This window comes from Sander lucioperca, chromosome 2 (assembly GCF_008315115.2).
Source record: "Sander lucioperca isolate FBNREF2018 chromosome 2, SLUC_FBN_1.2, whole genome shotgun sequence".
NCBI lineage: Eukaryota > Metazoa > Chordata > Actinopteri > Perciformes > Percidae > Sander > Sander lucioperca.
The window spans coordinates 7,371,389-7,399,215 of NC_050174.1; the positions used below are offsets into that span (position 1 = coordinate 7,371,389).

Sequence of the window (27,827 nt, forward strand, 5' to 3'; positions counted from 1 at the left end):
TCTACAATGGAAACAAAATTATTTGTTGCAGTCCTAATTAAGAATATGACCAAATACCTGCAATGCAATAATTGTGTAAGGATTGATTCAACAAAACCACATTAATAATACTGCAACACTAATGTAATAATGGCGATACAAAGGGACTAGAACTAGATACAAAGTGTTTCAAGTTGCTTTTCTAAAAACACATCTAGGTGGGGACACAAGGTCAAGGCCCAGCCTGTAATTCATGCGATTGTTGTTCCATCAAAAAAAGGAGATGTTGCAATTTTGTTCTGAGCCTTGGCTTTGATGAACCTGCATGTGCACGTTTGTGTATGTAATCACTGCTATTGTGTGTTTAACCGTGACAGAGAAGCTGCAGTGCAGTTATTCTGGTTTCCCTTGGGACAGGCTGGGACAGGCATCAAACTGTTTGGTAGCTTGATAAAACAATGCTCTTGTATTGCCAAGCCTAGTACTGCAACAATAGGACCTGAATGCAAAATACACAGAGACAACACCCAAGCAAAACCCGATTAAGATACCTGAACAAAAGAGTCTAACCCTAACCTGAAGCATCTTTGTCAAACAGACAAGACAACGCAAGAGTATGCATTGCAGACAGTCAGACAGTACAGTATGACTCTAATATAATCGTAGCAGGTTATTTCATTTCATTTATAATATGGTCACTGCAAACATTATGCAAATGAGGAGATATGTTTTCTGCATCTGGTTTCATAACTCAGTGTTTGCTAATAGAGAGGTTGAAAAAAAAAAAAAAAAAAAAAGCTATCTTTTCATCCTAAAAGCGGTATGAAATCATGATGCAAGAATAAAACACAAACCTGGTCTCAAATCCTTGCAGCCTTACAATCTTTTTTCCCACAACATGGTGGATGATATACAGTTGTTTTCATTTCTAGGGCTGTCCTCGACTAAAGAAATTCTTAGTCGACTAACACTTATATGATTTTGTCGATTAATCGATTAGTTGATGTAATCGACAAAGCTGTGCTCTTTGAGAGGTGGTTAAGAGTAGAAAAGCACAATATAAATGTAGTTTATGAACCATCTGTAAAACTGACTTTCTCCACAATTAATCCTGCAAAAGCACCACTTTAAATCTTGTGTTTACCAGAAATGTGCTCATAAGTTTCTTGGAAATGAGTAATTAAGCATGAATAAACATAAAAAATTAATCATCAACTAAAGAAATCTTAGTCGACTAAGACCAAAACGACCGATTAGTCGACTAATCGACTAAGAGGTGTCATCCCTATTCATTTCACAATGAACGCAGTGAGCAAATCAAGCTGCTACAGGTTCCAAATACTTCCATTTCAGAGAAGAGAAAGCTTACATTATGGGAATTGAGGACAGGAACACATTTTGTAGCCTGCTTATCTAACTACCAACAAGATACCTTGTACTGTCAACTAAATAAAGTATATGTATGTGAAACAAAACCATGTGTCCTGTAAATTATTTGTAATTGATACATGTTTGAATGAAACAAAAGCATGTGTATGTATCTGGAAAATGATATGAACCAATCTTAAAGGTCCAACATGTAAATTTACTGTAATAAAACTGTAATAGCATTGTTGTTTCTGACAGTATTGCTCGAGTATTTTCTCCTTCTGAAATTTCCGTTCCGTGACGGAATTTCTGTTATCAACAGCCCAGTTTGTCAGCCAGGCTGGGTTGCCAGATATACCTGTAAACACGTAAACTCAGCGCGCTACAGCTGTAACGTTAGTACAGCCATGAAAGCAGCAAACAAATGAACAGGATCAACGGAGATAGATTCTACCCGACCTATAAAAAACCCCGGCATGTTTCTAACAGTTGCGTGACCAGAGACGTTGCAAACCCGGGTAAAAATTGGAGATGTATTTGAAAGATGGAGACAGCTTAGAGCCCAAAAGAACGCCGAGTTGGCTAATTTCCTCCTGAACGGGTAAGCATTAGCTTCAGGCTAATTTATCACGGCTACAAGGGACGGGCATTTTATGTCATTTCAACATTTGTGTAGTACTCACACTGAATTATATAGCTAGAGTACCCGAGTTGGTTACTCGCAAAAACAATTGAGTCAGTAAAATGATCCCTACTGGTCCTGGCTAACGCCGCTATGCTAACCCTGCTAACGTTACCGGAGGACCAGGTAAACGGGCCACAGCTGTTTACAACGTGTAGCCTGTTCAGCGGCTGTAGCCGACAACGGTGAGTTATTTTAAGCCAAGAGAGGGGGGCTGTAAATCGGAAAGAGAGGACCATTTGATTAGCATTTCCTATCGTAATTCTAAGCCTAGGAAGTATGTCTGTCCGTCGGGTGGAGAGGACGGCGAGGTTGTTGTGTTTTTAGCGGTTCCTATCGTAATTCTAAGCCGAAAAAGTGTGTCTGTCAGTTGGGTACAGAGCTCCACGTGAGCACGGGCTTCTATGACTGTCAATATAGCCAGCATCTAACATTAGCTACTCCGCTGTGCTGTGAAGTAATGTCTGGCTATGTGAGACAAGCGTCTAGCAACATTGTTGTGGATGCTGCGGTCTCAGCCTGGCAACCTCCGTGAACTTCGAGTCTGGGGAGGAGGGGGCGGGGGAGACGACTCTCTCTAGTATTTTGAATTTGTACTGCAGTAACTATTTTAAACACTAGCTGTCAGTATTACATATTGCACCTTTAAGAAAACATAAGCCAAAGGAAATAAAGTGCACAAGGTTACAACTTTTTAAGATGGCTGTGGCCATCACAGTGCTCAACGTTTTATTCCAAATCGCCAGTTAGTTTAGTTTCATTTTTATCTAGACTCTATCTAATGAGATAGAACGAAAACACAGGAATAAAATGCAACACTAAAAACAAGAGGATACTGGACAAAATAAAACGTGTGTAGGTCAAATAAAACATATTCCAAGGGGCTTTTGAAAACCTTTTTAGTACAGGAAGACAAATGTTATAAACAAGTAAACAAAAAGAACTAAAGTAAAAAAACAAATATAAAAAAAAAACCACCATTGAACTACCATCAAATGAACTAACACCATTAAATGACAGCAAAACACAGCATGTCCATCATGAAGCCTAAAGGAATCTATACAGAACATCTTGACAATCATTATGTGGTACACTATAACATTTCCTTTCCTTTAGATAATTTTGCAGAAGCAAGAGTAAAAGAAGAATTTCAAATCTGGGATGTGTTTTTTACTGCTGGTTCCTGAAGTGGTTTCACATATGGTTTTAAACGAGTTCCTATTCAGACATGAAACCTACATGGATGAACTTAATGGTCACATCCATCCAGTTGTTGGTTTTGAATGCACAAAAATAGATTTGACTGTGCATTTTTATGGTAGTGTAAAAGTTGGTCTGCTGCTGCTATTAATACTACTATGTAGATAATGCAGAGCCTCTATCCAGCAACTACTGTTTTTCTGCAGCCAAAAAACACGCTAAACATTCACTACTCTTAGTGTGATTTCTTTAGTTTGACTTGGTTAACAAGGACATCTGAACACTTGGGCTTTTATTAACCCAAATGTGCTGATGGGTCTTTCCACAGTTGGCTAGGATTTTAAACTTCTTCTAGTGTATTCCTGGCTTTAAAAACATCACCTCTAGATGAAATTCAGAGGCATGGCTCAACATAAATACAGCTGTGTGGAGTCAATGTTTCACACACTTCTGTGCCTAAACCAAAATGGATTCTGAGCCTGGTGCAGGTCCCCGCATGAAAAGAGCAGTTATATGTTTAAAGGGTCCTGGATCCTAAATATTTTTTTCACAACTTCAGCACCAGGCTGAAACATTTGACAACCTTCAATATCTCCTAAGACCATCTGAGGCATGAAAAAACAACAACATAGTGCACTGATGGGAAGTGGTAAAAACAGCCCTTGATTCTGGGAAATCTAACCAAGAAACTGATAGCTACAAATGCACACCATCACACAAATCAATACTTCTATGCTGGGCTCTGGTCCTTGTCCTTGTAGCAGTAATAAGTGTGACCACAAACAAAAACCACAGGGATACTGATGTTACTTAAAAACCAGTCTAAACCTCATCTGTATGCCTGCAGTAGTCCTATTTTAGGAAAGAAAGGACTTACCTAAAAAACACTGCCTCTCTCCACACTGGACTTTGCCACTGTTCTGTTTGACTACTCAACTGTGTAAGGCAGCCTTTATCCAGGTATACTCGCATGAAAAAAATACTGTGCAGGACTGACTACCCTGTGATGCAATCATTTCTCGGAATCCAAATTTGCTGAATGCAAAAGACCTTCTTTGTCCCCACTAATTCCACAGTAGCTAAACACAAGGTGGTAGTAAAATATTGAACAAACTCAGTCAGGAAATGCACAACACACCATACCCATTTCCATTATTAATTCAGAGACTTATTTATCGTGCAAGTCAGAAAATATGCACAGTTACTGGCCTATGCAAAATTATGCAATATGTTTGTTTTGAGTGTGTAGGTGTGTGTTTGTGTTGGCTGCGGCACGTTACTTCCCATAATAACTAGCCTTTTTTTGTGTTTCAGCTACAGCTGCCTCGGAATTAATGGTTCATTATTTATTAATCTATTGATATTTTTGAGAGAGAAAAAGTCACTGATTGAACATTTAGTCAACCTACTTCTTGATCTAGCAACTATTTCAACGCTAGTTTCAGTCTAAAAGACATCTTATGTATAAAGTGTAAAGTTATCCCCGCTCGAGCCAAAACCAGGACAAAAATATAAGTGAACTGGAAACACAGCCACCAACAACAGCCACAATTACTCTAAGTACACAATTACTCCACATCTTGGAGAGAGAAAGACTACTCATGGAAAACACTACAACAAGCTTAGACATCAGATTGTGATGAAACCTTTTATATGGGAGCTGTATTGTTTTTCCATATGTATTTTGCCCCAGGCAGTAGTAGATATGGTCCAAGTGGTTTTTTTAAAAATCTTCATCCATTTTTACAGAACAACCACCAACCTTAAAGCACCTTACTATCAAAACCACATTTTAAAAAACAAAGAACAAAACCTCTGATACTATTTTCTCTACTAAAACTGTGTAGGATGGCAGCTGAAGCCAAACTCAGGATAAACCTAAGTGTGGCTGTTCTCAGCCTACACTCAGCAACGCTGTCATTACGCTGTCATACGATGACCACCGAATAAAATAAGCACACAGTGCCTCTTCTGTGTACTGATGTAAGTGTGGTGACATTTTGAAACATGAGCTAAAGTTGCTGCTAATTATGTTTGACCTTTGAGTGGGACGAGAGGAAGACCGGAAGAGAATAAGTGAAAAAAACAGAGAGAGTTAACAGATGAGTGTGTTTGTGTGAAATGTCGGTGCTCTGACCTCAGTGGCGAAGGGACATTCAGTCCTGTGTGTGTAGGTTTTGGACCTCAACCAAACATCCGTTTCCTTCCTTCCCTTTCCCTGTAAGCCTTCATGAATGTAAATTTAAATCTTTGAAGCAACAGTGAATAAAAAAATCCCTTTATAAATACACAATTTGCTTTTAGATTTTTGCTTCTAAATTACTATCTTAAGATAAATAAATACACATAGTGAGAGTCAAAAGCATGCCAGTCCAACCCTGAATGAAATATACAAACTAGTTTGATCTTGTTTAGCACAGACAACCAAGTGACTGGTACCAAGGAAAGCACACCAACAGTTTTATCTTATCTTCATGTGATGCCATGGGGCCCAAAAATACGTATTCCTATAGACTTACATGGCAAAAGAGACATCTGTAAATCAATGGATACATATTTCTGAGCGTCACAACCCCCACGAAATGACTCAATTTGCTATCAGAATTTGATCCATTTGGTCTGATAAAGTCTAGAAGAGACGCACGATTAAATAATTGAATCATGATTCAAGTTAGTGTAAACTGGAAGTAGCAGGCTCAGCCGGCGGAGGTCTTTAGTGCAGATAGTGCAGAAGCAGCGCTGATTATCCAGGTAATAATATATGGGGCAGTTGAACTTTTTTGGCTTCATGAGTGAATCAGGAATGAACAAGGCTGCGCTTTGAGCGCTGTAGCTAGGTTTTTTTTATACATCCATGGTTCACACACCACGGTGCACAATGACGGCTTGACCACTGCAGAGGGCATCTTTGACTGCAGTACTGTACATCTACAGCAACGGCTTTCACAAGTTCACCTGAAACTCCAAAACCTCAGGTAAGTCTGTTTCTCTGTGCCGTTATTTATCGCACAGAGCCTAATGTTAACATTAGCTAACATTAGTGCTTGTGCTAACAGACTTAACTTGCTGTTTTGAAGTTCCAGGTGAACTGAAATCCTTACACTGAAATACACATTATAAAGGGAGTACATTGGATTTATTGTTTTGTTTTTTACTGTGGTATTTAATTGGTTATCGAGAATCGCGAAATTCCACTGGTATTGGTATCGTGACATCCCTATTTATTACATTTTCTTTTTTTAATGACAAAATCGCCCCACCCAGTTTTCTGTGAGAAGATACTATGTTTACAGCAACAAAAAAAAAAAAAACTCTTCTTCTGTGCATGCATACCATATTTAAGCAACACACTAAATTTTCTTTTAAAGTTTCTTTCACATTCATTTCCTTTAATGTGTTTATTTATGTACGCACCATCCACCAAAGCAAATTCCTACTTGGCAATAAATCATTTTTTTGATTCTGATTTGATCACAATATAGTGTTACATGGTCCTACAAAACAGCCTATGATCCATACTGGAGCACACTGGCTGGGTAATCTAAATATTACGAAATGATCATAAAAGATTAGTTGATCTGACTATTCAATTTGTGAACAAAACAACCATGATGACGAATTATACATTATCATACTGTCATATCACACATTTGGGGTCCCAACTACATACAAATAATAATAATCATCTGCTACAACACAAACACAAAGTAGGCGTTCATGTGTAATAGCTTTTTTTTTATTCTGATCCTACAGAAAAGGTGGCTAATACAGCAGGTATCCCAAACTGCATCATCACAGGACGTTTTGCATCATTAGCATTAGCAACTGGGCAGCATGAGAATGAGCACGTGAATGAGTATAAAGTCTTATCATAAACAACTGATAGACGGTGAATACACTTCATCCATTTAGGTAGCTTTGGTAAAAAACATTTTATCAAGGGAGACACAATTGGAAAAGATTAGTTAAATGTAATTCTAAATTCACTTAGCAGCCAGCACCCCACCACACCACACACACGCAGAAGAGGCCACTGTTGTTTGGAAAAAAAAACAGCTAGCTAACGTTAACGTTACAGTAACGTTAGCTGTCATCTACAAACTACGTTAAGCGTTTATTATAAGTTCAAATAACGACAACATTACCTCTGATGCAGCAAGAAATTCTTTTCAGAGCTGTTAAAAAGGTATCTGCTAAATATATCCAATAATCCAGTCCTAAAAAACCTGCCGCCGTGCTGAGTAGTTAGACCATTCCCAATGAGAGTAGGTTGGGATTACTGGAATAGAGCGAACCAGGCGTTTGATTGACACTTGCACTAACCAATAGGCATACACTTAACTGTTTTTCACAGGGGAGAGGGCGTTGTCGTGCTGCGTGATTGTGACAACGAACTAATAAAATATATATAATACATTAAATTGAATGATAAATTAGAGAAATGAAATTACAAAAAGATGTACTATGCACATATATAGCCTACAATACTTTACATGCATTGTGCAAATATATGTGTACGTAGTGCATGCCATAAATAATGATGATGTAAAATATCATATGATTCTACCGAAAGTTAATTAACAGTATGGTTTCAGAAGAACCCCTATGGGTTGTGCAAAATGTGCAATATTTGCAATATATTGCCAGTACTGTGCAATATGTGCAAATGTAGCATTATGCAGCATATTTATTATTAACTTGCATACAATGCCAAAAAGTATCCTAAATAAAATTTGTTTTATCATTCTTAACTTTATATAATTTTTCTATTCAACTTTCTTTAACTCCTTAACTTAACCTTTCAACTTTTAATTTTCTTGTTTTATTGCACTGTACCACCAAGTCAATTTCCTGTGTAGGCTACATTGTACATTTGGCCAATAAAACAATTCTGATTTTATTGATATAAGTCAGCTTTCCCCAATAATCAGGGTTATAGATTTATCAATATCACTTAGTAAGTGTTTTCTTTTTTTGTTTTTTAAGAAACTATCTCCATCAAATTAATTCTGACTGATGCTTGTACTGTTTGAATGACTTAAAGATGGATTTAGCATACACAATTTATTGTACACTTACTTGTCATCTATAAATACATTTATATAAGTTTTAAACACAGCATGGAAATAATGGAGCCTTCCCTTCTGCCTTCCCTTTTTTTGGCATTGTCACACAGTTTACAGCCATCTATAATAATTGAAGATACCAGGGTGTGTGCATACCGCCTATTCCCATGTGTCTCAGCTCCGATAGGTGGCAGCAGTGCTCTGGATGGACTCACACAGAACACAGTGAGGAAGAGAGGTGGGCGAGGCTTTGCTGGCACAACAGCGCCACTTTTGAGCGCTTGTCCACTGTCCACATCTTCAACAATAATACAAGTAGACAGTGGTCAAGGACAACCGAGAGAACAGTGCCACGACAATATAATCTTCACGTGAAAGGTATATTACATTGTTTTAGTTCGATTAAATGTTATTTAATAATGCATGAAAGTACAGCTAAAAACGATCGCCGCGGCTCGTTAATAGTACTAACGAAGTCTCCTTCATTGCCAACGGTTGCTAGGAGCTTAGCTTGCTAACGCCACTGTCGGAACTACCACTGACTACTAGCTAACTAGCTAAGCTACACTGTACATTTCAACTTAGTTTCTAATTAATGCTAGCCAACCAAACTATCTGTCCGCTTTTAAGTTACTGTAAGGTTTAACGTTGACTTTCATGCGTTACATTGAGATATGTGACCCCCGTTATCTCAGCTAGAGGAAAGTTGACCAAATAGTGACTGGAGAGGTGTTGGCTAGACAGAACTATTTACTACTGGCCATCGTTTTGTAATATCAAAGCTATCAACATATGGGTATACGTGCAGTTTAGTGTCACAAATTGTTTTCCAAAAACTGAGTGTCCCAAATGATGAGGGTCTTATTTGAGACAGGTTGCCCTAACCCTAGCTAACCATAACCATAACCCAAACACCTGTTAAACAGGTGGTTTAGCAGGTTCATAATTTAGGACATTGTGTGGGGAATTTGGGACACTAAACTGCACGTATACCCAAAATATGTACTCCTACGTTTCCCTACCGTTTTAGTTAAAACCAATCAAATTGTGTTACCCTATATGCATATGGGACCACCATTGTGGTGGAATTTCCAGCTTACGAACTAAGCTATGTATGTTGAGACAGTGGTACCCCAGGTCTCATTCAGGTCAGTGTCCAACATAATCGCATAACCTTTCTTAGGCAGAGGAGTAGTTCAACGCTGTGTCTCCATAGAAGACAGGAGACGTAACAGCTGTATGATAACAGTGCTGCCTCAAGCGCTCCCATCCTGCCCAGGTCATGGAGAAAGTGTACACATAACACATTCTGTCTGTGCTGAGGTATTTGGGTTAAGCATTTGAGTTTACAGTGCCCGCAATATCTTTGTTTACATTGAAGGTTCAGCTAAACTTAACGCCTCCAGCATGAGTTTAAATACACTTTCAGGAAGACAGGAACTTCAGAGAGAGTTGGGACAGCACGACATGATAACACATCGTGGTTAAACTGTACTGCCTGCCTACATTTTCTCCTCAATTGAGATTCCATTAAATGCTTTTGTGTAAATCATCAAAGTCTCCCGAAACATTCTTCACATACAGTATGTGAAATGAGTTGTGCTGCTCCTGAGTTTTTCCCTAACAACTATTTTTGGTAACAGCTATCAAAATATTTACTAATACGACCAGAAACACTTCACACACACTGGAAGAAATGTCTAATCACGTTTTAATACAGTCTTCCCACCAGCACCACAGCAGTATTTAATCTCATGGTATTATTAATCTTGAATAATTCTGACTAGTGAAACGTTTGCCTAATGACTTTAAAAACTTGACTTTTTTTTTTTTCCTAGGTCAAAGATGGTTCAAGACAGTGCTCACATTCGGCGGCATGGTGCCCAGGACTTTATGGCATACTATGACTTTGCCTGTGCCAGACAGGAATCAGTTCCTCTCCCCGCTGTTAAGATGAACCTTGACAAAGGGATGCTGGACTTTAATGGAGACAGGGTCAAACTCACAGACTGGCCACCCATTCTCAACTCTATCTGCATTAACAAACACCTGCACCACATTGCAATAAGTAGCGCATACCAAGCCAGTCTTGCATCTGGAGACGCAGGTAAGGCAGAATGTGAACCTGGTACATCAATAAATAGTGGGGGGGGGGGGAGTTTAAACAAAAAATGTATACCCTCTTAATTACTTGTTACTAATTAATTAATACCCAATGTTATTGAAACATGTACAAGATAGTTACATTTGAAACTTAAATGACTTACCAATTTTGCATTTAAACATTAATCATATGACCACCAATTTCAGATAGAAAGTACTATAAGTCTAGCTTCAGGAAGAGGATCCCAGCCATTCGCTCTAAGGACATGACATTTAAGTTGTGCAAGGCCCTGAGAGAGTGTATGACTGTCTCTCCCAACCTCAAGACTCTGCAGCTTAATGGACTTCCACTGAGAGAGAGGGACCTCATCACCCTGACAAAGGTAAACAATTGCCTGAGAATATATTTTGCAGTGGAAACGGTCATGTTTAAATCATTCTATTGCTGTTTTGTTACTTATTCAGCGAGACTGGCACAGAATCATAAGCTCATTAGCATTTACTCCCTCACTTCTTTTCTTTACACAGTGCAGTGGGGACAATTTCTTAGCTGTGAGTGTTGAGAATTAACTAACGATAAACTGTAGTGAATATACAACCTGGGTGAATATTGGTTTAAACGGACGCTCTGTTTAAGAGTGGAATTTGGTAAAAACTATTATATGTTTTGTTTAATTCCAGGGTTTTTCAAAAAGTGTTTCCTTGGAAAACCTATCTTTGGCTAACTGTCCAATCTCTGATGAGGGCTTAGAGGGTATGTATATTTACAGTATTATTTCCTTTTATTGTCCGGAAAGCCTTCTCAGGATTGTAGTGTACGTGAGCATGTTGTCTTTGTGATTTTCATTTTCACGTTTCAGTCATTTGCCAAAGTGTGAAGTATTCTACAAGCATCAGGGCGGTAGATTTCACAGGATGCAATCTCACCTGGAGAGGGGCAGAGCATATGGCCAACATCATCAAGGTGCAATATGTAATTTAAGAAGACTTTTCCTGGCATACTATTTTGTGCCAATTTGTGTAATTTATCATTAATTGTAAACCCAGACCCTATTTCAAAAATGGCCTGTATTAAAAAATAAACAAATACATATTTGTATAAGAGTGCAAGTTTTTCTCAGCATCAGGGAATGCAGAGGCATGGCACTGCATGGGCAGAGTCTCTGAGGTATCGACAGCCACAGTTTGAGGGAATGGGAGGTCTCCGCCGTGTCACCCTGAACTGTAACACTTTGATTGGGGACCGGGGTGCTGCTGCTCTTGCGCATGAACTGGCAGAGGACCTTTGGGTTAAAGGTTAGTAGGTGTGTGGATTTGAGAGAAATGCAATGAGACAAAGAGAAGTTTGTTTTTAGCGGCTGTTTTCCTTTTTGTAGGAATTTTGTTCAGGTTTTCTGTTTCTGTTTTGTGACTTGTTGAACAGCTGTTGACCTACAGAGGTGTGGTCTGTCCAACGAAGGAGCTCGTCGTTTGCTAGAAGCCTTGAAAACAAATTCCGCTCTTTGTGTACTGGATATTCGTAGTAACCCTTTAATTGGTAAGAAGCAACCTCAGCCAAAGTCTTAACATTTTCTAGATTTTTTTTCACACTGCATAGAACAATATGATTTGGAATTATTGGTATGTTTGTTCCACACATCACTTTTGTATTGTGGGTGTAATAAACATTGCAGCCTCTAGGCGCAGCTAGTGCACTGTTAGATTTTTATTTAGCGTATTGCATTGTACTAATCCTAACCAGTTTTCGAGTATGTTGTGTTTTCATACCGGAAAAAAATTCCATAATTGCTCTCTAATACTATACTTAATTTAGTACTATAATTGTTTGGAACATATCTAAAAAAAAAAACAAATATATAAATCTCAACAAATATTTTTTCAAGGTGAATGCTTTTTTTTTATTATTCTTTTACAGACAAGGTCCTAATTAAAACTATACTAGAGAAAGTTCTGATGAATGCTCATGGACAGTCACCAGAGGTGAGTGTCCTTAGCTAATTTCTTCATTCAAAGTCTAAATGAATGATGGTGGTTTTTTGCATGCTTGCTTCGTATTTGTTACAAAGTTGTGCCCATGGCTTTTGTCTTCCTAATGTTGTACTGTAGTACTGCTGGATCAAGCCTGCAGCCTCAGAGCCACAGAGAACTTCTGGTCCAAAGAGGCGAGCACAACCCAGTACAGCCAGAGGAAAAACTACATTTAGGATAGGTATATGTATATATTTTTCTTGTTTCTCACAATGCTACATTAATTATAGGCACCAGTCTGTGATTTCAAACAGTCGAGGTTATTGTATCCCTAGTCAGACAAAGCATACAGTACTACAGATATTTGTGGTGGTGGCCACACAATCAGCCCACACAAATATATTTAATCTTTTCTTTTTTATTAACATTGGGAAAGGTTTTACTTCAGCACTTCATCAGGCTCATAAATAGATCTAGTTTTGTTGCTGTAAGTGACATAAACTGTCTAGCGTCAAACAATCTTAACATTTTCAGACTCCCAAACTGCCAACTTGGTATTTAGTATTTAGTTGGAATGCAAATCTGCAAGTCCCCAGCCTGTGCAAAAGCAAGAACAATCTTAAGTGTTGGATTTCTTTGGTTCTGTTTTATATAGCGTCTATTATCTCATACCCATATTGTCTTTTTCTGACTTCTCACCTTTTGGCTTTTTTAGTCATCTGGAGACATGGTAAGAACTTTATCCTGTTCTCCCTTTGTTACTCCAGACAGCTCCGCCGACTGGTGCAAACAAGTGTTTGATATGGTTTAGATGTCTTCAATAGAATTATTTATATGACAACATTTTGTAGGTCTTCGCCTGACACCAAAGCCAACACTTTTAGATACTTTGGGTTTCGATACCCTCTAGTAAATATCAAAAGCAAAAGATGACGAGTGCCAGGATGTCTTGTAACTGATGCAGTAACTAAAATAATTTTCTGCTGGACTCGTCAGCCTTAATTCTCTTTTGCCTGTGATGTTTAGAACCTGCTTTTTCCAGATGTAAAGCACCCAATGGATCAACACAGCATATCACTTCCTTACCACCTGTCTGTGTGTTCTAAAACAGAGGCCAATAGCCAGTGTTCCCAGAAAAACTCTGTGTGGCTTAAAGTTTTCCGTTTGTGAATTTCCAGTTCTTTACATGGCTCTCTTTCTGGTGCAGCCCCTCGTAAAGGAACTTCTCCTTCAGGTGTTGCTCTGACACAGAAGCCCTATTCCCACTCCGGTTGTGTGCCTTGGCGTGCTGCTGCACGAGCTGGACGCCAGAGGTGAGGACATGTTGGCAAACCAACCAACCAATTTACTTTTAGTTCAAAATAAAACACTGTATTCACATGTATTACATGTATTATTTTAATTGCCACATTGATTGAACAGTTTTTGGCTACATTTATGGAACATGTTTCGTCAACCAACCACAAAACATTCACCAGGTATTGCTGTGATGGCGCTCAGTGAATCAAAGACTAATATTATGTTGGATGCCTTTGTTGCAGAGGTATGCCTCCTGGAGTTTGTGTGATAGATCAAAGCTTCCAGGTAAATTTTCTTTTGTTAAGTAAAGTGTATTACTGTAGAAATGACTGAAATTTGAAAAGGGATCAGAACCCTGCCAAGTGTAATCCAATTGTATTTTCATTGTATCATCATTTGTTGAAATACATGGTTTTCATTAGGGTGCAGCCACCGTGAAGGTTACTGTGGAGTCTGATTCAGAGGGAGAGGAGGATGAAGAAGTGGAAGTGGAGGAGAGACCATCTTCTCTCAGTCTCCAGGACAGGATCACTGGACGGAAGTTTGAATATATGCAGGTTAGTCACATCAGGCTGCCTACCAACTTAAAACTTTCTGGAACTTTTTAAGTTTTGTAGACAGGACAACAGGAAAGCTTTTGGACTTCATTAGTTTACTTTGAAGAACTTGGAGCAGGCTGTGTATTTGTGTGTGTGTTGTGATGCATGCCCTGCAGATGGAGCTAAAAGAGTGTCGTCTGAGGCTGGCAGAGGAGCGCAGAGCCAGACTGAAAGCTGAGTCAAGGCTCATGGAGGTAATGGTAATCTCAAAAAGTACTAACATGATTTTGTCTGTTATTTATTTTTATTCTGTTTCCCTCTACTGCAAAAAAAAAAATGTTTGTGCAGCAGTCATCAGTTTGCCTTTTCTTGCAGCTTGTGGACATTGTTATAGCCTTAGTTTTCGAGATCTTGTCAGTAGCAAACTTTGTTATGACACGTTTACATTATATAAATTGAGGATTGGTCAGCCAAACTGAAGTAGGTTTTGGATAATTATGGTCGTTATAACTCAAAATTCAATTCAATCTGAAATTGTGAGAAAGTTCCTTTGATGGTATGTAGAAAGGGCTACTTCCCCCAATGTTGTCATGTCTCAAAACCAACAGACAGTCCCAGGGTCTGAGATACAGTACTGTACGCTCATATAAATGGTTTTGTAAATTAACAAACAAGAGACTGGCTTCAAGATGCCCTTTTATTCTGTCTTTTTCTTGGTTCTATTCAGTATGAGCTGGAGAATGCCCGTCTGCGTGACACCAACCTCTCCCTGTCAGAGGCGCTGGCAGCCACTGGCTCTGCATCAGCACCACCTGCTCTCGGTGCTCTTGAAGACGAGGTTGTCCTCGAGAGCATCGAGAGCTCATTTACCAAGTTCCATGCTTTCCTGGATCTCCTTAAGGATGCTGGGTGAGTATTCTTAAACCTGGCCAGTACAGCATTTCTCTTTTTACTTTGACGGCCAATTTAGTTCTGGGTCTAGGTGGTTTAAAGAATGTCTTTATTTAACTTCACAACTTTCAGTTTCATTATGCATCTCTGGGCATTCAGTTTTTCCATCATTTGGGTCACGTTGGCTTTTCCCACTTGGTGACACCCTGGTTCAAAATAGAGTTTCATTCTGACAGAATCCCCATATAAAGTTGTTTCAATTTGATTAAACTATTGAATCACTACTTCCCTTGTCATATGTTCCGTTATCTTCTAATTTTGTTTTGAATGTAGTTCTTTTAGGACCACAATAACAATTGTTGTTATCAAACAATCTTCAAGGTACTAGAAGCCAAAGTGATGCCTTAGAATTGCTTATTTTGTCAACCAACATTAGAAAACTGCTGATGGTCATGTACATATTAAATGTTATATAAAACCCAAATCACCAGTATATCCACTTCAACATATGTCATAGGACATACTGGACTCCCCAGAAAAGATATGTCTCTAAAGTCATTCCTACTACCTATTGCACGTTCTGTCAACCTGAACAAACTGGAACTTTCCTGCATATGGTCTGCGAGTGTGAACAGGTGCATGAGTTCTGGAATAAAACAACAATAATATCTGATGGGATAGGATGTTGAATTCCTGCTGACCCGATTGTTTTGTTACTTAATGACGACTCTAAATTACACCTGCTTGGGAGACAGAGGAAGATTTGGCTAGCCGGCTCAACTGCAACCAAGAAAATGATAGCTCAGCGCTGGCTGTGCTTTGTGTTTCTCTGTATGTCTAATGATAAAAAAAACAATAAAAAATGTATCTTTAAAAAAAAAAAAATGTTGCATGAAAGAAGTAGCCAATGTTTGATATTTATTTTTTTACAAAGTATCACAAAGATTGTATTGTTGACTCCCAACAGATCACCCTAAACTCCCAATAGAAAACCATAGGCAGTTGTGTAAAGTAAATAAGCTCAGACAAGCCAAGTGTGCACTACCTGCTCAGCACAAAATGAGGGATAGCTAAAGTTAGTGACGGATGAGAGTTAAACATCATCTGCACATTAGTGGACATTTTACATTACTTTACATTACATGTCATTTAGCTGACGCTTTTATCCAAATCGACTTACAATTGCTATGTATGTCAGCGGTTGCTCGCCTCTGGAGCAACTAGAGGTTAAGTGTCTTGCTCAGGGACACATTGGTTGATGTATCGCAGTGGGAATCAAACACAGGTCTCCCACACCAAAGGCATGTATCATATCCACTGCGCCATCACCACCAATGGCATAACTCCAATGGGATACTGGTGTTGCTCCTTGTCTGCTAGTTTTTTTAAGTTGGCTAACATGTCAGCCATAAGCCCATAATACTGTCTATCAAGGCTTTGTTGCGAGACAAACATCTCTTCATGCAGCTGTAATATTCGTTGATCAACTACTTGATTAATCAACTTTATCATTTATCATAGTTCAAATTGTTTTGATAATGTAACAATAGATGTATTTTGTAATATTCATTCCAAAATATATATATAATAGAAAAAGAAGACCTGATTTTGATACATCATGAAATTTGCTGTGTAGTTAATGTCTATTATACTGGAAATGCATGATAATCAGAAGTCAATGTGGAACTGTCAAGTCTTTTAAGACTTTTTGTGTTTTCATAATGATGAAAAGGACATCTTCTCATGTGACTGAGGGTAAGATGGCAAAAGGCTGGGCTACTTTTTGTAAATTGACTCTTTACCATAGATGTGATGTTGGATTTCGGTTTCATTTTGAGATGCCCTTTAATAACACTGGGCTATTTGTTCTGGTTCTGTTTACTTCCTTTATTTAGAAACCTGTTACTGAGCCCTGTTCAAATGAGTTTCTCTCTGACAGGATGGGTTTCACTGTGACAGTATCACCAGTTTTTCTTTTGTTTATTTGAGCCTTTTGTTTGGTCATAAATACCTTCTCTTGATTTGAATTTATTTCCTTGATTATTTACCTTGATTCATCCTCAAGGGCCATTTCTCAGGGTGCTGAGTTGTTCTAAAACCATAAGGTGCAGTAAATGGGTGGGGACCAGGATGTACCCAGTATTGTCCTTAAACATGGCCATGTCTTACTGTGCTGCCATCATTGTTACCTTCATCAACAGTGAACAGCTGCATTTACTGGGTTTCCTGCATTGATAAAAACACCCGACAGTCGTATATTCTTTTATTTTGACTCATTGGTTCCTCATGTTCCCCACAATTTTATCCTTTTACCCAGTTAACAGAATCACACCAGTATACTTTACAGCCCTTTACTCTGCAGCACTTATTGTCTCCATTTACCCATATCTCCATTGTTACCTTGTTGTGGCTACTCTTTGAAAACATCTTAAAGGAGGGGGTCCACACAACAGAAATCTTTTTTTAATCATTTTGTTAGTAAAATATTGCTTTATATGACTGGAAGATCACAGTATGAGCAAGCCATATGCGCAAAGACTCTTGTTGCTGCTGATGCCATTCAGTGTTTTGACCAGTGCATCTACTACTAGTAATAAACCTCTCTAATTACATCTTGAAGTAATCTAAATGGGTGTGGCTTTTAATTTACATTTGCAGTGGAAATAAGGCAACCTGTATGTAAAGTAGCATTTTTTACATTAACCAATTCACTATCTCAGATTCTTTTAGCATACACTTCAGTAGTGAATGAATGTGCCCTTAACTTTAATTGATTCCATCTTTTTTTTTTTTTTTTTTTTAGCCTTGGTCAATTAGCTTCAATGGCTGGAATTGACAAGTCAGACTTCCACCCTCCAGGAAGACCTCAGCTCTCCTCGACAGTAGGACCACACTTAGGTGGTGCATCACTGGCTGGAGGAGAGTATCGGGATGTTCGGGCGAAGACTGATGCTTCATCTTTGGTAAGGGTATGCAAAGCAATGTTTGGGAAACAATAGCAAGTGCGATATCCTGAGGATATTTATTTATCAAAATCACCTCCCTACGGAGCCCCCCTGGTCCCACTTTGTCAAAAAAATTAATTATAACTATCTCGTGGCCTCAAGATAGTAACTCGTGGCCTCAAGATAGCTATCTCGTGGCCAACTTAAAATCAGAAACAGAAATACTTTATTGATCTTTATTGATGCTATTGATAACCCGGGGGACAATTCTTGTGTCACAGTTGATGTGCACATCAAGACATTTAAAGGAATATAAATAATAATAGAAGTTGGTAAATAAACAAGTATATACATGTAAAAAGTATAAATATAGGCTATAAAATATGAAGAAGAATTATAATGGACTATGGATATGCAGCCTACAAGATTTCTTCTGGTGTCAAGCGCCCAGCCCTGCTGGGCGTGACCCGCTCCGGGGACAGTGGCAGATGGGGAGTTTGACTGGGGCGGTACACCTGTCAAACGGTAACGCAGGTGTCCTAAGGCGAGCTCAGGGAGGACCTTCCCCGGTCCAAAAACTTGGAAGAAAATCCCACCGAAGCACCCTTCAATTTACCCCAGGGAAGGTGCACCATAAGCGGGCAGAGGTCTGCCGCTTTCCCCTACCCTTCTCCGGTCCAAAAACTTGGAAGGAATTCCCACCGAAGCACCCTTCCATTTACCCCAGGGAAGGTGCACCACTTCACGTCTGACACTTCCCCCTAGCTGGTTCCCTCCGAAGTTTCCCTCAGGATAGCTGGCGCTCAGAGTCTCGCAGTTTTATCTGGTAAAGCGAATGATTAGAGGTCTTGGGGCCGAAACGATCTCAACCTATTTTCAAACTTTAAATGGGTAAGAAGCCCGGCTCACTCTCCCAGCCACCTTCTGCACGATTTCGGAAACCCAGTTTTTGAAAACATAGGCCTCCAGAGAACCGACCTCTGGAGACCACGGCCGGACACTTTTGACAGCTTTTACCATAACGCAACTGCGGTTCTCCAACACTTTCCACTGACCGATTTGCAAACGTGACCCGCCATCGGAGGGCCCCCGCCAGCCGGCTTAATGCCGGTGTTCGACGAGATAGTATCTTGAGGCCACGAGATAGCTATCTTGAGGCCACAAGATAGTATCCTGAGGCCACGAGATAGTTATAATTAATTTTTTTTGACAAAGTGGGACCAGGGGGGCTCCGTACCTCCCCCTATACACTTTGTGCTTCCAGCAAAGGCAAATAATGATGAAATGTGACTAATGACGTTGTTTGTTGTTTGACCAAACTGCCCATTCGTGGCATGAGTGAACAAGAGGTTGGATGTTCTGAAATTCACTAAGAAGGGACATGAATAAAGGCAGTGAAATCCAGGGTTGTACAGAATTTACATTTTAAATGCCACACAAATGCATGCATCCACAATTCAGTTTGGATGAGTAGATATTCCTGTTGTCTACTTTTAGCTGGGCTGACTCAATTTCATTGTCTTGCGGTCACTGCAGACTTTATTTTATATTGCTGAAAACGATGCACGGAGATCTGATGAGCAACCATTTTTACTGACTTTCCTGTCCACATACGGCTACTTATGTAAGCTCATTTAAAAATCATAGACTACACAGTGCATTTACCCTTTTTCACATATTCAAAAAGACAATATAAAAAAGAAATGCCATTGAAGAGGCCAGAGGCCATTGGTTTATAAAGGCAACACCCTACAATACTTAAGGAATAGATTGTTTGTTGAGGATTTATTTATTTGTCAAGTTAATGAGCAATCAATACTTTTGTGCTTTGTATCAAAGTACAGAGGGCAATGCACACATTAGTTTGCTTGCCAGGCTGACGCCAGGCAGAGCTTATCTGTTAAACAGTTTCCACAATTACTCTAATATACTTTTATGTGACTACCGGTATTAATGAACCTTTAGAAGTTGCTAGCCAACATTAACTATATATCAGTAAGAGGTACTAAAGATAACAAATGTAAGCATTTACACTGCATCCCACACCAAAAGGCACACATGTATCGGTTGTTTTTTTGGTGTTTGACACTGACGCTTTTGCAGGTTTGCAGGTTTTACAGGTCTACCAAACAAGCTCTGTGCATTTCATGTGCTTGTTGCATACTGTGTCTGTAAACTAACGATTATTTTCATAGTCGATTAATCAGTTGATTATTTTCTCGATTAATCGATTAGTTGTTTGATCTATAAAATGTCAAAACATGGTGAAAATGTGGATCAGTGTTTCCCAAAGCCTAAGATGACATCCTCAAATGTCTTGTTTTGTCTACAACTCAAAGATATTCAGTTTACTGTCACAGAGGAGAGAAGAAACTAGAAAATATTCACATTTAACAAGCTGGAATCTTACTTTTTTTTTATAAACAAAATTACTCAAACTGATTAATCGATTATCAAAATAGTTGGCAATTAATTTCCACAATTACTCTAATGCAGGGGTCTTCAACGTTTTTTAGGCCAAGGACCCCTTAGCTGAAAGAGAGACGGAGTAGGGACCCCCTACTACTGTACATATATTGTATAAAATTGAGTTGCATGTTAAACTGGGCCGGATGGATGAAAACGAATAGATATATATTATTTTGTATTTATGTGGAAGGCACAGTGAATCCTTAAGCCTAACTGTATGGCTACCATAGTGGCTACTTTACCTATAGTAAGCTTATCTTCAATGTGTAAATTAAATGGTGTTTTTTTTTTACAAATAGGCCAAATTATCTCCAATAATCACAAATAACAAATAACCTTGGTTATTAACCTGAGTTTTGAGGATTGCCTATATTATCGTGTCTTCTGTTGATTTGTTATACTGGAGTTCCTAAGTGTCTCATAGGCTGTATCCAATTAATGAAGAGGTTAATTTAATAATGTGTCTGTTCCCTTTTTCTCTTCAAACCTCCAATTTCTGTCTTCAGGTAGGCCGTGTCCTGCCTGCTCCCCCTGGTAGACCGACTGAGACCACCACTCCCAGAACTCCATCCTCTGTCAGGGAGTTTTTGCATGAAGACAGGCCACTAGATGTGACCTTCATTCAGGCTTCTGGACCTGTAGAAGACCCTGGTGTAGGTGGAGAACCAGATACACATTCAAAGCCTGATACCCAACATGACTCCGGTTCTGAGCACAGTTTACGTAGCCAAAAATCCTTTGATAAGGTTTCCCTTAGTCAAGCTTTTCAGACTCAGCCAAGCCACCCCAAGAGCAACAGCAACTCTCGCAGAAGCAACGGTTCCCATGGATACAGCTTCAACAACAGCTATGCTCGCAGTCTTTCTTCCCATAGCAACGGGTCTAATGGTGGATTGTCAGTAAGATCAAGTGTTAGTGACATTATCAGTGACAGGGCAGAGTCTGTGGGATCATTGGAGTCAGGGAACAGGAGAATGAGAAGGTTAGTGACAGTTGGTCAGTCAGGGTCAGAAGGGTCCGAGGGAAAAGCCTTTCCTGGAAGGGAGTCTCAGATCAGGTCTCTGGGCGCTCTGGCAGGGCAGTCAGACGATGAATCCTTCTGACCCACTGACTCGAGAAATATAAAACAATTTGTCTCTCTGTGTCTGATCTCAGTGCATTCTCCTTTAAGTTCTTTCTGTTATTTCTTATGTATGATGTAGATTGTATACATTTCAAGTATAGATTTGTTTTTAAATCTTTGGAAGAAGCAAGAGAATTTGTACATCTTCAATCTTACTTATTTCATTTAAGGGAGAGCGCATCATCTTGTTGCATTGAAGCCAAATCACAGAGTTGAATGTCCTACCAAATTTTAGTTACGGATTGAGACAAATGTGTGGAAAAAAAATGCTATGTATATTTTTGTATTTACATTTTACCCATTTTGCACTCAGGGGGTATGTACAGTAAAACACTTTAATTCAGTAAATTGTGATAGTAGATATTTGGGTTTTCAAGCTAACCCCACCTCAATCAAGTCCCTTTTTCAAATCAGCAAATCAAGTTCCTCCCAATTTGATCCTGTGATTCTGTATGTGTACCATTACTCTTTTTATGCCTTATCTTTTTTTTTTTTTTTTTTTTTAATAAAAGGTGAATTCTGATTGTTTCATTGGTTGTTCATGTTAGGATATTCTGCACTTCCATAAAGTCTATATTTTTAAATAAACGTCTTAGCAGTTTCAAAATGTGTTTCTGAGCTTCTAAATTGAAAAAGCTGTCTGTCACTTCAAAGTTGGAAATGTTAGAAATGCACCATCAAAGTGCATTATGAAACTGGTATATTGCCCTAATTTACCTGTGAATTTCACATTCCGAAGAGTTTCAAAATTGACCCTGATATACCCTGTTTATGCCATTAACACATGCAACACTAACAACTAATACTGAAGTAAATGTTCACTAATAAAATCAATGTGTTGTGACACAAACCCTGAAAAACTCATTCCTGCGTGTTGCTAGAATCGTGCCAGGAAACGTTTTGGACCTGCATCTACTAACTTTCTAGATGCAACAACTTTTTTTGTGGAAAATGTACACAAGTTCCCTTAACAGGACCAAAATCTGTTTACATTTTGCTGTTTACGGTCTCTTTTGGACCTGTGTCCTGAGAGATGAAGAAATGGGACCAAAGCATGATTTCTGTGGGTTACAGCAGGACACACTGTTCTTTTGGAGTATGCGTGTTATTCATTACAAGTGAGCACCAAACAGCAGTAAAAGCCAACAGTACAGCTCTGCAAATGTCACTAGGAGTGCATCAAGTATTTCATTTTTAATGTCTTCTCAGTGTTACGTAATCTTCTATTCTTGTTACGGTTCTTGTTTTTTTGTGGTACTTTTTCCTCAAAGAGCTTGGCAAATAATGTTCTGATATTTTTAAGACTGATATTTTTAGATGGAAATGCTGTCATTTGTCACACTCTTAATTTGGTTGTTTATGTGTAAGTTTACATACAACTGCAAGTCATGTGGAGAAAGGGAATTTTGGCAAAAAAGACACAGGCCCGAAGGCTGAGATATCTGACTCTAATTACTCTCAATTCAGAAAAAAACTGAAATTATGAGTTTTAGAAAAGGTGGCAGGCCCAGGCTTGTTTATGGAAACAGGAAGCTGAAGTTGTTGTTTTCTGGTTTGCAAACCTGGGGTGTGGTGTTCCTAGTCTGTCATTCCGTAGAGCAGCGATTCCCAACCCCTGGTCCCCGGACCGGTCTGTGGACCCGTTAGTACCGGTCCGGGCCTTGAAAATGCTTCAAGTGCTATAACAGTCATGTTATTTCATCCAAAACATAAACAATAAATAGCCTAGATCAAAATGTGTTTCTTTGAGCGGCAGCCTTGTAATCGCTTAGCGTCTCATTGGTTCCCTGAAAAAAGTTTTATGCATATACCGGTCCCTGGCACAAAAAGGGTTGGGAACCCCTGCCATAGAGCATTAAGGGAAGTTCCTCCTTTTAAGGTGAAATGACTAATGAAAATGGTCAGTTCAGTTAACTCTGTCTTTATGAGCGTTCTGACCCTTTAACCCTAAAGTTGGATTGATTCACCATTTTGAAAAAGCCACAAATGGAAGTATTTGAAAAATCGAAACAGCTCAGAATTTAAATAGAATTGGAAATCTGAAATGCCTTGAAGGTACAGAGCAAGGGCTTTATCAATCATGTAATAAAACAATGGACTGTCATGCCACACAGTGTTGATAGTACTATTTGCTGGATGAATGAGTGTTTCACTATCAATGTACTGAGGCTGCTTCGATAAGTAAATAATCAAAGCTCTTGCGCTTCTTTCGGTTTCCTAGGAGATTCTACAACACTGGGTTATTGTTATCATCACAGGAAACAATCCCAGACTCTACTTTGCACTTTCAATCTCAGCACCGCCATAACTAAGTAAGGGGTTAGAAAAACTGTGAAAATTGCTGTCATGTTTTATTATCTTTACCCTAACTATAGCTGCTCCACAGATATGGCGCCTACTGTAGCAGCGCTAACAGATAACAGTGTGTGAGGAAAAGAGGACAAAGAGAAAAAAAAAATCAAAGTGGAGGTGGTGTGACAAAGCTGTCAACAAACAACAAAAGAAACCCAACGTGAAAACTGACACACTAACCAAATATTTCAGTAAGACAAAATCAGTAAACCATTGTTGCTAGCCTTCTTGCCAAACCTTCTTCTCTCTGTGCCAGCAAGAGATATCATCCAAGGTCAACATCTACACTGAGAAAATTACATTCATTCTGCATTCTTGTTGTCCAAAGTGTCTTACAGTAAGTGCATTCAAACTCTGTATGCACAACAGCTAGATAAAATAAATATAAAGGAACCACCACATGAAAAGTAACATAAAAATGCAACTTGTGTGGCTGGGTTAGCTGAGTTGGTAGAGCAGGCGCACATATATAGAGGTTTACTCCTTGACGCGGTGGCCGCGGGTTCGACTCCGACCTGCAGCCCTTTGCTGCATGTCATTCCCCTCTCTCTCTCCCCTTTCATGTCTTCATCTGTCCTGTGGAAATAAAGGCCTAAAATGCCCCAAAAAATTAACCTTTAAAAATGCAACTTGTGATTATATTAGCAGTATGTCTGACTGCATCTGCTCACTTTGTGAGCTCCAATGGCGCCAAATGATAAGTGCATGGGTATTGGTCAAATAATTAAAAGGAATAGGTCACTCACATATGAAAATTGTATTTGCTCATGTCAGTTGAAACACTGACAAACAAAATCAAGTTATTGACTTTAAATAGTCATTAAAAGAGGGCAGGTTTGCAAATGTAAATAAAGCAAGTGCTCTGAAGCTACAGTAACTCTGTAGCCTGGGAAAACCCTGACGAACTTCCGGCAAATTTGAGATTTGCTCTGCAAGTCAGTCTGGCCAAGAGCATAGACAGTATGGCCAAGAGCCTATGCCAAGAGCCCATTCAAGCCCATTTCCAATTTTTCCAAATCGAGGAACCAATCACAACCGTTGAGGCGGCCTTTACACGGTGACGATAGCGCAGCGGCAAGCAGTTTTTTGTTTACATTCAACATGACAGCCACCAAACATAGACAGTTAAAGAATAGGACAAAGCGACGCCATAGACTTCCACTGATGCCGCCTTCACACTGGCAGTTGAAATCAGCTCCGTAATACGCAATACGCCCCCAGCGGACGTCGTACTACACCGTGGAAAAGCTTCGGAAGCGCCTCACAAAAATGGCAGAGAGACTATAACAACTGATAAGTGTCTGAATGTACGATTCTCTATGACAGAGGCTGCTGCGTGGAGAAAAGTTGCCCAGGACGTTGACATGTCACGTCGGTTAAATGTGATATAGCGGTATTATGTCAACAGGTCGATGTCTGTTGCTAGCTAACTAATTAGCATTAGCAGATTTGTTTATCAGTACCATAGCAACGCTGGAATTGTCGGATAGAAACCGTCCGTAACCTTTCGCAAGAGCACTCGTTCGGACCCAGTTCGGACCCATTCGCATGCAGTCTGCGAATCTCCATAGGAAATGAATGACTTCCGGTCGTTTCAAAGCCGTATCGGAGTTGATTTCAACTGCCAGTGTGAAGGCGGCGTGAGACCACTGAAGTCTATTAGAAGCACTTTTCCGGTGACGGCTAGCGTTACTGCGCAGCCTCAAACTGAGAGAGACGACGTAGATGTGACGTGAGCAACCTGCCTGAAAGTTGTAAGTCTTCTGGTAGCTGCAAGGGAGTAAGCTTCTCCTCGGACCGCGAACCTCCTATGGCGCCATTTTAATGCTACAAAGCGATCACCCCCCGTTAGCATTCCATTGACTGCCATTCATTTTGGCGCCACTTTGACAGCGAATAACTTTACATCTGAAACGTTTAAAGACTATATTTGTCCATTGTTTATTTCTAAAGAAACACGACAATGTATAAAAGGCTCCATTACCTTGTACCTCACGTTATGGCTCCGTAGCAGACGTTTTTGTAAAAATAGGCTAACAATTGTGTCATAACCACGCGACTTACTGTCGCATAGTAGAGGAATTACCGTATAGTACAGGAGAAGCGTGCAGGCAGTTTCGTCTCACATTAGCTGTTTAAGTGTAATTACTAATGTTAACTAGCATTTTAGTTAGCAGTGATTAGCCTGTGCCTATGTTATCTCCTCACATATACCTACGCTCTCCGTCTCTGCAAGATTGGGAATGATTGAGATTTCTCTTGGCACAGCTACCAGAAGACTTCCAACTTTCAGACATGTTGCTCACGGCACATTTACGTAGTCTCTCTCAGTTGGAGGCTGCGCAGTAACGCTCAGCGCTCACCGGAAAAGTGCTTCTAACGGCCTTCACTGGTCTCCGTCCAGAGCAACGGGATCTGTTGGTCCATTCTTATATACAGTCTATGGGTAGCTGTGCCAAAAGAAATCTCAATCATTCCAAATCTTGCAGAGACGGAGAGCATAGGTATATGTTAGGAGATAACATAAGCACAGGCTAATTATTGCTAACTAAAATGCTAGTTAACATTAGTAATTAAACTTAAACAGCTAATGTAAGTCGAAACTGCTTGCGAGCTTCTCCTGACTGTACGGTAATTTGTCTACTCTGCGACAGAAAGTCACGTGGTTATGACACAATCGTTAGTCTATTTTTACAAAAACGCCTGCTACGGAACCATAACATGAGGTACAAGGTAATGGAGCCTTTTATACATTGTCGTGTTTCTTTAGAAATAAACAATGGACAAATAAAGTCTTTAAACGCTTCAGATGTAAAGTTATTTGCTGTCAAAGTGACTCCAAAATGAATGGCAGTCAATGGAATGCTAACGGCAGGTGCTCTGCTGTTGCGTTCACAATCTGTGAAAACGGGCCTTGTCTCAACACAAAAAGCTCAACACCCCCCTGTATGTTATTCATGTTGATGAGTCCACACCCAGCTGACACTTGATTGTTCCTGTTTTACTGAAGAATTAATCTTCTGATAGGATTCACCGTTATCACTAAATTAATGAGCCAAATATCAGAATTTATCATCAATTCAAGATAAAGGTCTTCTGGATCAGCTTCCATCCAGCTTGGCACATGGTAATCATCACGTCCTCTTATAAAACAGGTGCCTTGACAGGGCATTCAAGGCTGTTGCTTTATTATTACGTAAAGCTGGCTGTAGGCCATCCCATGGTTGACCATGTACACAGAAAGCCTGAGGATATTTATTTATCAAACTCACCTCCCCCTATACACTTTGTGCTTCCAGCAAATGCAAATAATGATGAAATGTAACTAATGACATTGTTTGTTGTTTGACCAAACTGCCCATTCGTGGCATGAGTGAACAAGATGTTCTGAAATTTACTAAGAAGGGACATGAATAAAGGCAGTGAAATCCAGGGTTGTACAGAATTTACATTTTAAAAGCCACACAAATGCATGCATCCACAATTCAGTTTGGATGAGTAGTTATTCCTGTTGTCTACTTTTAGCTGGGCTGACTCAATTTCATTGTCTTGCGGTCACTGCAGACTTTATTTTATATTGCTGCAAACGATGCACGGAGATCTGTTGAGCAACCATTTTTACTGACTTTCCTGTCCACATACGGCTACTTATGTAAGCTCATTTAAAAATCACGACTACACAGTGCATTTACCCTTTTTTCACATAATTATTCAAAAAGACAATATAAAAAAGAAAGAAATGCCATTGAAGAGGCCAGAGGCCATTGGTTTATAAAGTCGACACCCTACAATACTTAAGGAATAGATTAATGTTTGTTAATGTAATATTTATTGGTCAAGTTA

General features: G+C 39.4%; 2 protein-coding genes across 9 annotated transcripts in view; one reads left to right on the forward strand and one right to left on the reverse strand.

The window, feature by feature from the left end:
- The window catches only part of lifra (LIF receptor subunit alpha a), a 23,949-nt gene extending 16,450 nt beyond the window's left edge, over positions 1–7,499 (reverse strand). The window contains exons 1-2 of one of the 4 annotated variants that reach the window (XM_035991491.1): positions 7,375–7,499; positions 5,367–5,455 (exon numbers count right to left, since the gene is read on the reverse strand). The gene's annotated coding sequence lies outside the window, so the exon portion shown is untranslated. Of the gene's footprint in view, positions 1–4,106; positions 4,162–5,366; positions 5,478–7,374 lie in introns of those variants that run through there. The other 3 variants (XM_035991487.1, XM_031305507.2, XM_035991496.1) reach the window with 3 other exon arrangements.
- On the forward strand, positions 6,044–27,006 carry cep78 (centrosomal protein 78). 5 transcript variants are annotated; one of them, XM_035991499.1, is made up of 17 exons: positions 6,044–6,058; positions 8,561–8,673; positions 10,134–10,402; positions 10,606–10,781; positions 11,080–11,152; positions 11,259–11,362; positions 11,520–11,694; positions 11,822–11,935; positions 12,314–12,378; positions 12,505–12,607; positions 13,574–13,679; positions 13,908–13,950; positions 14,088–14,222; positions 14,381–14,458; positions 14,932–15,113; positions 17,899–18,058; positions 21,016–21,612. In XM_035991499.1, the coding sequence occupies exons 3-17, from the start codon at positions 10,141–10,143 to the stop codon at positions 21,610–21,612; spliced, it is 2,373 nt and encodes a 790-aa protein (XP_035847392.1). In that variant the 5' UTR covers positions 6,044–6,058; positions 8,561–8,673; positions 10,134–10,140. The 5 variants fall into 5 exon arrangements, 4 of the variants coding, with proteins under 4 accessions (XP_035847392.1, XP_031161370.1, XP_035847393.1 ...); XM_031305510.2 differs by lacking the exon at positions 6,044–6,058 and having other exon boundaries at positions 8,485–8,673; XR_004895015.1 differs by lacking the exons at positions 6,044–6,058; positions 8,561–8,673 and adding an exon at positions 26,995–27,006 and having other exon boundaries at positions 10,141–10,402; positions 21,016–21,819.
- Positions 27,007–27,827: the final 821 nt, after the last annotated feature.